A 12,669-nucleotide genomic window follows, 5' to 3' on the forward strand; every position below is an offset into this window, starting at 1 on the left:
AACCCAAACATTCTTGAGCTTTTAATGAGCTAAGCTTGAGCTCAACATTTAAGCCGTTAAGATAAACGAGCCAAATACGACCCGTATAAATCACATATATTGTATATGCGGTCATCATTTTGTTTAAGAAAAATGCGTCTATACGGCCGTATACGCCTATACGACCCGTATAGGCCTATACGAGGCACTATAAACGATGACCGACAACCTCAGACACAAACTGACACGATCCAGGTCCTATACGACCGTATAGCCCTATACGAGTCGTAGGGCTGTTCAAAAAGCTCACGACTCGAAGCTCGCTTGAAAAAAGCTCGGAGAAAGCTCGCTCGAAATCGGATCGATTGTAAATGAGCCGAGCCTAGCTCGACTCGATTTCTAAACGAACCGAGCCTGAGCTAGCCCCGGCTTGACTCGAGCTCGCTCGACTGGCTCGAACTATTTTATTTTAATTTATTATATATATATACATACATGCATATAATTATCGAGCCCAATTATTTTAACTCATGAGCTTTCCTTTAATCCAACCCAATTTCCTTTCTCACTTCGTAGTCCATATTCATAATTCTATATATTAAGTAACTGGGAGATGAGACTTCATAATTCACACACTCAATAATCAGTATATGTTCCATGTTCCACCCTAACCCTAGCCGCTCATATTCACCTCCGTCGCTAGCCGCCGCTCATAGATAATACTTCTCTGCTTAATTCTGTATTTGGTTTGGTTTAGACTTGTTGAATATATTTTGTTTTCGATTGTGTTATTAGACGTATTTATTTAGTTTGTATTTGGTTGGTGTTGATCTCAATATCATATTTATTTAGTTTAACTTGATGGTTGTATATAATTGTTATTATTACAAGTAAAATCGAGCTAAATCGAGCCGGCTCGATTTAAAACCGAGCCGAGCTTGAGCTCAAATTTTTAGCTCGATTAAGAGTTCGAGCTCGAGCCGAGCCAGCTCGATTGAATATCGAGCCGAGCTTGAGCTTGCCTTGGCTCGGGCTCGGCTCGACTCGTGAACAGGCCTAACGAGGACGAAAAATGATGTATGAGGATCCAGGGTGGTGTGGGGGGATGGGCTTAGAAAGTAAAAGTGTGAAAAGTGTTGGTGGGTTTCAGGTATTGGATAAACTTGATCAGTCTTTGGGTTGGTAAAGTGTTATGATAGATATGGTTTGAAGGAAGAGGCAAGAAAAGAAAGAAAGAAACAGAGGCATGTCGGCGATGCTAAGACGGAAAGAATACAACAAGTACCTAGTAAGAGCAATCAGGTTGTTGTGTTCAAATTACAGCCACCATACACCACCACCACCACCACCACCAGTGGCGTTGCTTCATCATCATGAATCAAAGCGTTTAGGGTTGTTTCAGCAGCGGCGGCATAAATGGGGAGGAAGTAAGTACGACGAGATCAAAGGGCAAGTGAGGTGCCCGAGATGCAGCCAGCTGATGAGCCTCCTCTTCTCTAACCGGCCGCTGTCAGTGAGCTCCGATGTGGGGATTTACCACGCCCTTAACATGTGCCCCAACTGCCGGACCGCTTATTATTTCAGGCCCTTTAAGCTCCACCCTCTTCTTCAGGGGACCTTTATTGAAATCGGCAGGGTGAAGGTGCCACCCCCTGACGATGGTGTCAAAATGTGGGAGAAGTTAAGGACTTACGGTGCGACTGCGGATGTTACTCATAAGAATGATCAGAATAATGCTTCCTCCAAGTGTTTGCCCACACCCAAGGAGATTTCCAGAGGCCTTGATCACTTTGTTGTTGCCCAACAACAAGCCAAAAAGATCCTTTCTGTTGCCGTTTACAACCATTACAAGAGAATTTTTCATCAAACTAAGTCAGTAACTTACCTGTTATTACTCATTTTTACTCTTATATCCTAATAATATTTCTATGGCATCATAAAATAGGCCATCACAAAACCAAGATGTTCAAATAGAGAAAAGCAATGTTCTATTAATGGGTCCAACTGGCTCAGGTTGGTTATCACTTACTTTTTAAATAAATAGTATATTCATTTCATCATTTCATTTTCAAATATCTTCTGATATTTTTATTATAATGTGACTGAAAGGACAGGGAAAACGCTACTTGCCAAAACCTTAGCTCGTGTTGTCAATGTGCCTTTTGTTATTGCAGATGCTACTACATTGACACAGGCAGGTTTGATCATAATGTCTACAATCTGAACACATATTATGTATATGTAATGCTATAAAACCTGTGTAGGCAGGTTATGTTGGGGAAGACGTCGAATCAATATTATATAAACTCCTTGTGGTAATATACATATATACTCATTTGGCATTGCATGCTGACTTATCTCTATTTTATGTTAATAATCATTTGTTTGTTGTATTTGGTTTTCAGGCTGCTGACTTCAATGTTGAAGCGGCTCAACACGGAATTGTGTACATAGATGAAATTGATAAGATCACTAGAAAGGTAGGTACTCTCTAGATTTATTAATGCTTTTATGTATATATCAATTGAGTAATTTGGGTATCTATTTATGCAGGCTCAAAGTTTAAATAGTGGGAGGGATGTATCTGGAGAGGGGGTTCAACAAGCATTGCTTAGAATGCTTGAAGGAACTGTGAGCACTCTTCAGTCTTCTTTATCTTATTGGAAGTTTTGAAATTTTCGCATGGCTAGATAGATGGTTTTTAAAATGTTTGTGATCGTCTATTTTCAGATCGTAAATGTTCCTGATAATCTATCTCGAAAGCAGCCTCATGGTAATGGCATTCAGGTAAATTGCCTTTGCTTCCTAAGTTGTGTTTATTCTCTAATGAGTTTGAGTGCTATAACTTTCCCATGTTTAACACGAGTAACAAAATACTGAAATGCAATATTATATGCATTTCTCTACATGTGAAACTATTTTCCCCTTTTGACTCATGATGCTCATTAGGTGCGCCAAATAAAATCAAACAAAAGAGCTTTTATTCACACAGAAGTTCATGAACTTGGATGCTGATAGCCTGATAGTCAAATTGAATATGAATTTACACTAAGATCATAATTATCATAATCGAGGTTGATGATGATATGGACCATAGTTGTTAATAGTGCTCATAGTGAGCACTATTGCGAATAGCGTAGCGAAGCGATGATCCAGCGCTATCTGATGTTTAGCGCTCAATAGCGACAATTGTGGTCTTTATTTATATTTTTTTAATAAATATTAAAAATTGAATTTTTAGGCATATTGATCGACCAAACAGCACCAATCTTCACCAATTGCATCGTAAAAACTTATATTCATGAATAAAACCCTATAAAAAAATAACAAAAATTTTAATATGTTATCGCTAAACATCAAATAGCGCCCGCTATTTCATTGCTATCGCCACGTAGCGTATAAGCTTGTCGCTGTTGACCGCTATTCGCTATTCACAACTATGATATGGACCAATGATTTGGTAAAGTGTAAGATCATCAATATAAGTAAGTTATGGGGCTTGTCTGTAATACTGAAACGGTTTGAAAGTTTTTAGTTAAAGGGTCAAGGTTTTTTATCTAATTAGTTTTTCTTTCTCTTTCCTGGTATTAGTTTTGACCTCTAATAATATGTTTCCTAATTAGTTTTGCTTTCTTTTTCCTTGTATTAGTTTTGACCTCGTCTTCATTTTCACTGTGGCCTCTATCTTAACCATTATTGCGCGTCCATTATCACATTGATAAAACCCGTTACTAATGGACGTTACTTTCTTATACCTTGGCATCTTTTGTGCCCTTGTTTTCAGACATGATCAAACTTGTCTCAACCACCTTTCTCATTTTTCTTCCTGTTACAATAAGCGCTTTAGTTCTGTACATGCACTTGGTTGTAACCCGTTCGAGTAATAGAGCACGGGGTCCTCGTGCGAAGGATCCACAATCTCAAGAGTAAGAGTTGTGGAGTCCTTCACACACTACATCGTTACATCATGCTTGAGTTTGTGTAGCCAATGCTTTGCCATGGCATTAGTAGAATATCATGGTCTATTAAGCTCTTGCACAAACTCATTCTAAGTTCTGATGGTGCACGTACCTCGTTCAATGTCCACATATCGACTTGTGTAATAAACTCCGTCATGGATGACTCAAGCTCCCAAAACTCTCTTTTCCAAGCTGACCACCATGCTTTTGGACCCATCTCGACCCTTCTTAGCTCTTTATTGAGACTTTTCTCGACCTTATTGTCAACACCACATGACATGGATGTTCACGAGCTGGGCCTGAGTCATGGCCAGCTTGAGCTCGGATCGAATTCTAAACTGAGCTGGCTCGGCTTATTAGCTTGAGCTTGAATCTTAAACCAAGCTGAAGCTTTGAGCTCGAGCTCGGCTTGAATTTGAAAAGGAAATTAATAGTCAACTTCAACAAAACCAAAAAAATTGAGCTTTGTTGTGTGAAAAATAAAAACGTGGAACCATATGGTATGACCAACTTACCTTAACTGCGAACGAGTTCGCCAATTGAGGAAGCAGTCCGTGGTTTGATGTAGACAAAGTGATGCAGGATCATTTATATTTAATTAGAATCTTTTATTTTATTAGTTTATCTTTTATTATTTTGTGTTTATCTCGTTTCCAAGATGATCTCTTTTCATATCTAGTATAAATAGGGTTATGGTTGTTAGTTTTATTCAGTTTTTGGTTGAATTTTAATTGAAGAGAACTTTGTTCTTTGAACCTTTGGTTCGTTTTATCGTGTTTGATTAATCATGAGTCTCGCGAGCCATTGATCGCTTTCGAAAGTGCATCACAAAGCCATGCCAAACAAGTGATGGGTAAGCAGTTCCATGGCTTGAAAGAGCAATTAGTTGTCGGTTGTGATGCTGATTGCTGTGAAGATGAAAAAGGTGAAAACTTAAATGTCGATGACAGAATTAATGTTTTAAAACGTTATATCCTGGACCCTTTCAAGTTTCAACAAGAAGAAATAAGAATAGATGTTTGGGCTGCATGCTGGCTTGTTTCATATATAGTTATTTAAAAAATAACTCGATCTCGGGCTCGGCTGGTTTACAAAACGAGTTAAGAGTGATCTGAAATCTCCTTTGATTCATATATTAGGCGGTTGTGACAAACCGCTGCTATCTTTGATTATAGTGGTATTTTTTATTTTTTTTATATCCCTGTAGTTTTTGTTTAATATTGAAGGTGTGTAATGAGCTAAATGATTCAATATATGTGTAAAGAAGACAAAGTATTATGTTTCGTTTCATTGATGATCATAAAATTTAAAAGTAGTGATCTTCTAGAGTACAAGGTAAAGATAAAACTTTGGTTGTCTACAGACTGTGAACCGCTCCTCACAGCTGCTCTTTCCACACCTCCGGATATTTGGTGCCAAATCATCGTTTCCCATCCGATCGAGGCCTTGTTTTACCTGCCATTGGGATTTGAATTGATTGGTTATTTTTGCAGGTAGATACAAAAGATATCCTTTTTATATGTGGCGGGGCATTTATTGATATAGAAAAAACCATTTCTGAGAGGTATGCACCTTTCACTGGTGGATTCAGTTTATATATATATATATATATATATATATATCTTAGTTACTGAATTTTGTCCCAGGCGACAAGATTCATCTATTGGCTTTGGGGCACCTGTTAGGGCTAATTTGAGAGGTGGTGGTGATGGAGGATTAACCAATGCTGTAGTTACATCTTCATTGTTACAATCTGTAAGAACTATGAACCATTTCTGCACTATTTAACAACATTTTAAATAATAATAATAATAATAATAATAATAATAATAATAATAATACTTTGCTTTGACTTCTAGGTAGACAGTGGTGACCTTGTTGCATATGGGTTAATTCCTGAGTTCGTTGGTCGGTTTCCTATTTTAGTCAGTTCATCTGCTCTAGATGAGGACCAACTTCTTCAGGTATTCTTTATGTTACATTTATGTGAAGTAAAAAACATTTGTTTGTAATAAGATTCGTTGTTATTCTGACAGGTTCTAACAGAGCCCAAAAATGCTCTAGGGAAGCAATACAAAAGGATGTTTGCCATGAACAATGTATGTAGTCATATGCTTATACTAAATGGTAATTATTTAATACTAATTAATTATTAATGATTTGTATTTAGGTGAAGTTACATTTTACTGGTGGTGCACTAAGATTGATTGCAAAGAGAGCAATGGTGAAGAACACAGGCGCACGAGGTCTAAGAGCCATATTAGAAAATCTTCTTGTGGATTCTATGTTTGAGGTTCCAGACGAAGGAATTGATGCAGTCGTGGTTGATGAAGAGGTCATAAGATCAGGAACTAGTGCAAAGATCCTTTATGGAAATGGTGCATTAGAAAGATACCTATATTCATTGGTATCATGAACAAACCTTCCAATTTTTTTATTTTTTTTAAATACCCTGTAGCAATATTGTTTGATATTTAACGATTTTCAGGAAAGCAACACAAGACGACGACAAGGGTGCTGAATCGGTAAGAGCTGCTATTAGTCTGTAAAAGAATTATATGAAACCAAATATTTTCATCACAAACTGTTTGTTGCTCATGCTATTGTGGTTCATTCTCATCTCTACTCTAATAACGCTTAGCTACCTCAAAGAAAACGGCTTAAAACGTATTCCAACTATACTCTTTACCATAAACCAGTGGGATTCTCAGCGCTACATGGCGGAATTTTAGTCGGGGTCGGTTTGTTTAAATAGCATGACACAAAAATTGTATTATTCTGAACACAACCCGTACAATAAAAAAGAAAATGTTTGTTTATAATGGTTTCATTACACAGTATATTATTTTGATTATTTTTAACACAACTCGTGTAACTCTGATTTAGATAATACTGATACTAATTCGTCACGATTCAATGTGGAACTTCAAAAAAGTGAACTATGCCTTTTTGATATAAAAAATTAATATAAAACTTGATTTCACATGTAAAACTTAGCTTTAACATAAACCTTTTTGGAGTTTTTATCTTATGTGAAAAACATTCTAATAAAAAAGATTTTATTTTTACCTTTTTCTAATTGATTTTAATTTTTTTTATAATGAAAACGGCTACTATATGTATTTATATGTAAAACCCCAATAAAAGATTATGCAAAAATATATTTTTTTTACATATAAAATGAATTTTTTATTACTATTTTACATGTAAAGAATATAGTTTCTTAGTTCCCCACTTTCATGTGGTTCCTTTTGATGTATATATATACTGGAGATGGATCAAATACAAATTAAAAAACCGTACGAATCAAAGAATTGGGTGGTGACAATTTGGTAATTAATCAAACACAATTTTATAAGTCAACAATCACATGCAATCTAATAATTAGAGTAATAAAAGTATACAACTAGAGTAATTTTACATAGAATATCTTCTTCCCCACATCCTTTTTCACCATATCCTTCTTTTGCTTCTTCCTCACATCCTTCTTCCTCACAACCTTCTTCCTTACTCTAATATTTGCATCGGTATCTTCTTCTCCATCATCACCTAAAACAATTGGTAGGTGATGATTCATCATTGGAATATCTACAAGCCATTTTCACGGATATTCTTTCACTCTTCCTCCTTTTCACTATTTAACTAACATTACAAACAACTAGTTAGAAACATGTTAATAATTACTCTACTTATACATACTAAATACACTATATACAAAACAATTTCTACAACTACACTATAGTCTAAGAACATATTACAAAATCCATAAACAGACAAATTACACACAAGAAACAACTAGTTAGAAACATGTTAATAATTACTCTACTTATACACACTATATACACTATATACACAACAGCCACATACAACTATGACAATTACTCTATTCATGAAAATAATTACACTGTAGCCTAAGAATATATTACAAAAGCCATAAACAGACAAATTACACACAAAAAACTAGTTAGAAACATGTTAATAATTACTTTACTTATACACACTAAATACACTATATAGGCAATAACTACATACAACTATGACAATTACTCTAGTCATGAAAATAATTACACCACAACCTAAAACCATATTACAAAAGCCATAAACATACAAATTACACACAAAAAATAACTAGTTAGAAACATGTTAATAACTACACTACTTATACACACTAAATACACTATATACACAACAACTACTACAACTATGACAATTACTCTAGTCATGAAAATAATTACACTACAGCCTAAGAACATATTACAAAAGCCATAAACAGACAAGTTGCACACAAAAAAACAACTATGATAATTACACTACTTGAAAAAGTTATAAAAGCAACAAATAGAGTAATTACTTGTTGGTCTATCATTGTATTTTTTGCTTATTCGTTCACTATAATTAGGTGCTTCAGCATCTGTATCTGTATGGATGTGTAGAAGATGCATTAAACATTAGAGATTTGAAATCCATTTCTTCTCGGCCTAAACCCTAGTTATACGAATCAAAAACATATAATCAGAAAAATGAAATTTACCTTTCATCGTCATCCTTATTAAATGATATTGGCGTCTGAAAAGTGAAAATGATCGATGATTGTAGATAGTTTTAAGAGATATGTTTGGGTTATGAGTGAATTTGTTTGGGGTTTGATCGTTGGTATCGATGAAATTGGGGTTTTATGTGGAAAAAGGTGAGTTTAAGTAATTTACATGATTGCCACCGCTAGTTTGTTTGATTTGCACGTTAGTATGAAATTTTACTTTGTATAATAACGGTCCCATATATATATATATATATGGTAGGGTTAACGTACAATAATAGGTTATCGTACATTAGGTACGCGAGGCCCTGCACCACCCGATCCTATTTACAATTAAAACTACGCGGTGACATAATTGTAATTAAATCAAAAAATACTTCTCGCACAACAGATCGTCATTTGTTGCAAGCCTTCAACCATAATCAAATCATCCACAAAACTAAAGCATAATCAAAATCGATAAACCCATTTTTGCTATAGTTTAATAGTCTTCAAATTGATCAAAAATTGTTGATTTAATCAATTGAATTGATGTGTAAGAGGCTTTAGAATCATCAATCGATTATGAAATTGCAGAATAATACACTTAATTGAGCTATGATTATAGTTCATGTTTAACGTTCTGCACAAAACTTTAAACGTTCTGGACTTTTTGTACATTACTTCTAAACTTTTTGTGCAGAACTTCTAAATTTTTTGTCTAGAATTTCTAAAGTAAAAAGTTTAGACCAAAATGAACAAAAATTTTAAACGTTCTGACTAAAATGAACACTAAAAATGAACAAAAAGTTTAAACGTTCAACTAATACGTTCTGACCAAACTACAAATTTAAAAGTTCTTACCAAAATGAACACTAAAATGAACAAAAAGTTTAAACGTTCAACTAATATGTTCTGACCAAAACCACAAGTTTAAACGTTCTGACCAAAATGAACACCAAAATGACACAAAAAGTTTAAACATTTAACTAATACGTTCTGACCAAAACCACAAGTTTAAACGTTCTGACCAAATGAACTAATACGTTCAAAATATTAAACGATTGAAGTTTTAAATTTATGATCAATTCGATCAATTTCAAGGTTAATTGATCAATTAGGTTGATGTAAATTGATCAATTCTCATCGATTTTGATTATCATGTACAAGTATCTGATGTTTTGTGTGAAACCCTGTGAAACAGCAGACGATGGCTGTGAATGAAATTTGATTATGTTTCTGATCTTGGTCTGCAATTTAGGAGTCGATGTATGATTGTGGTTGATGAGCGAAGGATTTAATTAGGGACGGAATAGGATTTGAAGAAAATTACAATCTTGCCACCGTGTGTTTTCATAAGCCGACGTTCCAGACACTCGCGTACCTATTGTACGATAAGGGATTATTGTATTGGATCCTTTATCTATATATATATAGGTATTGGATCATTTTAGAAGTTTTTTTACAGCGAGAAGTGAAGGTGTAACTCCATTAATCCCTAATTTCACTCCATTTCTTATATGTATGTGCAATATGTATGTGTGTACGTACATAGGTTTGAATGTGGCTCGGTACATTTATGTGTTTGTAGGTAGGTTTGAATGTGTAATTAAGACATAAATACAATCAACCTACATATATGTATGTAACATCATATGAAAGGGATTGAAATTAGGGATTAATGAAGTTATACATTCACTTCGCGCACTTCTCGCTGTAATATCACTTCTCGCAAGATCCATCCCCTATATATATATATATATAGGGAAAAGATCTAATACTATAATAGCTTATCGTACAATATGTACGCGAATCCCCTTTTTGCACGAAATCGGTCCATGTAATCACATCCCAACATCTCGGAATCGTCAATACATATCCAATTAATCATTGGTTCACCGAAAAAACAGTTTTGGATCGTTAATCGATTAATTTTTTTACTTTTTTTTTCACGAAAACCGTTTTTGAGCTTTTTTATGAGCGTTTTAGGTTTTGGCTGAGCGTTTTAGGATTTGGTTGAGCGTTTTTAGATTTTGCCTTTGTTTTTTTCCTTTGAGCGTATCGCGTACCCATCGTACGTTAAGGCATTATTGTACAGTATCTCAACCCAATATATATATATATATATATATATATATATATATATATGAGAAAAACATGAACAATAAGCATCTCATATATGTAATAAATAGCATTGATTTATGACAAATCAATTAATTAAAATTCATTGATAATTTGTGTTCAAATTTGTAGGGGTGAGTTAAACGTTCTGAACAAAACTGAAGACCTTTAAACATTCTGACCAAAATGAGCATTAAACGTTTAGACCAAAAATGAACATCTTTAAACGTTCAATTAATACGATAAAAAATTAGAAGTTTTGGGTGTTCAAAAAGTTTAGAAGTTCAGAACTTCTAAAGTTTAGAAGTTAAAAGTCCAGAACAAGCCAAATTCCTACCCTTAAACATTCAAATGTTAAACCTTTAAACGTTTAAGGTTAAAAGTTTAAGCGTTCAGGCAAGGCAAAAAAAGGCAAAAAAAAAAAAAATTAAACGTTCAACTTATACATTCAGACATTTAAACGAACACCTTTAATAAATGTTCAGAAGTTTATATCTAAAATTAAACACCTGTAAAATGAAATTGAACACTGAAATCACTTCATATAATCTCGTAATCATCAAACAATTATCAATCGACCGTCAATTTGATCATCGATTCCATCATATGAACAAATATGGAACATCTGCAACTGGGTTCTGCAAATGACGTATTTCAATTCAAATCAATTGAAGTGTGTGTCTGCAAATGACGTCGGTGACGATGGTTGAATCGATGCAACGGTTAATTAGGATGGAAACTATTTGAAATAATATACAAACTTGCCACCGCGTGTTTTTTGAAATCTAGGGTTGAGGGTGTCGCGTACGTAATGTACGATAAGAGATTATTGTATTGTATCCTTTATCCAAAGTTATAAACCAAATGAAGATGGGTTAAACCACTAATTAATATAATTTAATGAGTTTAATTTGATAAATAAATGTTTACTTTTTTTAAAGAAAGTTTATTTTATTAATGTCTAGCAAAAAAAAAAAGGTTACTGACTGTGTTTAATACCTTTACCGGATTCGTAGGTATAAAAATATTAATTCAATAATCATCATCACAAATAAAAAGTATTTAAATGTTTATCAAACCCTAACACCTTTTCCTTTTTTATTCTGTAAAATCACTAACTCTTCTTGATAGAGCCAACTACGAAACTGGGCAAAATAAAATATTACTTTCTACCGATATTTGATTTCTGATTTAGTTTCATCAAATTTGATGAGCCTTATGCTCACTAAATAAAGTATCTTAACGCAATATTTTTAACTATATAATGCCTATAACTTATTTAAATTATAAAAACAATATTTTGTTAAAACTAAGCTCAAATAGTTTGATGGACCAACAAATGTTGGGCCGGGCTCAAGTAAAAAATACATCGAAATAACAAGTAAACAAAGAATTTGATTGCTAACTCAAGATCGTTATAAAGATGTGTCGTTATAAAGATGTGATGGTAGTTTTCTTGAACATTTCGTAACTCTAGGGTGCATAAACTCTATTTCCAAAAAAGAATAATAATAAATTTTGGACATTCAAATTAAATAATAACTGAGAGATACCTATTGTGATGATAACTGAGAGAATAGATAAAACAACACTCATGGCTTTAAAAGCATATCGAGGGTAGCTGTGGCTGTAGCAACGATGATAGTTCGCAAGTGCAACGGATCGTGTGGTGTTGGATGAACTTGTGTGCCAATGAGTGAGAAAATAGAGATAAGAGGGGAATGCTACTAGTAGAGCAAGCACGATGATAACCTGTTACGAACTAGGGAGAATAGTAGAGAGAAAATCTTATTAATTGATGTGTTAACTATAAGGACATGTACATATACTAGACCCGTCAAAAGAAAACGGTAATAACATAATAGCGAGCAATGAGGAGTAATGATGTAATAATAATTGTCTGTCATAAGGACTGATTTATAACATCAATATCTCAATGATAATCGATCATATATGACAACTGAAGTTCTGCCAACATATAACAAACTAAAAAGTTTTTTTTTCTACTACAAAAGATAAAACGCTAATTTTAACCAAATAAACGCTAAAAAAATTCAAATTCTAAAGTGATATCGAAATGGTAAATTATCAAAA

At 33.9% G+C, this 12,669-nt stretch overlaps 1 protein-coding gene across 1 annotated transcript; it reads left to right on the forward strand.

Moving 5' to 3' along the window:
* Window positions 1-1,278: 1,278 nt before the first annotated feature.
* Window positions 1,279-6,849, forward strand: LOC143619047 (CLP protease regulatory subunit CLPX3, mitochondrial-like). Its single transcript, XM_077091075.1, has 13 exons — window positions 1,279-1,851; window positions 1,925-1,992; window positions 2,094-2,177; window positions 2,248-2,294; window positions 2,385-2,459; window positions 2,533-2,610; window positions 2,710-2,766; window positions 5,432-5,502; window positions 5,585-5,693; window positions 5,798-5,902; window positions 5,975-6,037; window positions 6,109-6,360; window positions 6,443-6,849. Exons 1-12 carry the CDS (start codon window positions 1,460-1,462, stop codon window positions 6,352-6,354), a joined length of 1,395 nt encoding a protein of 464 aa, XP_076947190.1. The 5' UTR covers window positions 1,279-1,459; the 3' UTR covers window positions 6,355-6,360; window positions 6,443-6,849.
* The last annotated feature ends 5,820 nt before the right edge of the window (window positions 6,850-12,669 follow it).

This window comes from Bidens hawaiensis, unplaced genomic scaffold (genome assembly GCF_021521415.1).
Source record: "Bidens hawaiensis isolate Kalapana, Puna unplaced genomic scaffold, B.hawaiensis_p1.1 tig00002380_1, whole genome shotgun sequence".
Taxonomy (NCBI): domain Eukaryota; kingdom Viridiplantae; phylum Streptophyta; class Magnoliopsida; order Asterales; family Asteraceae; genus Bidens; species Bidens hawaiensis.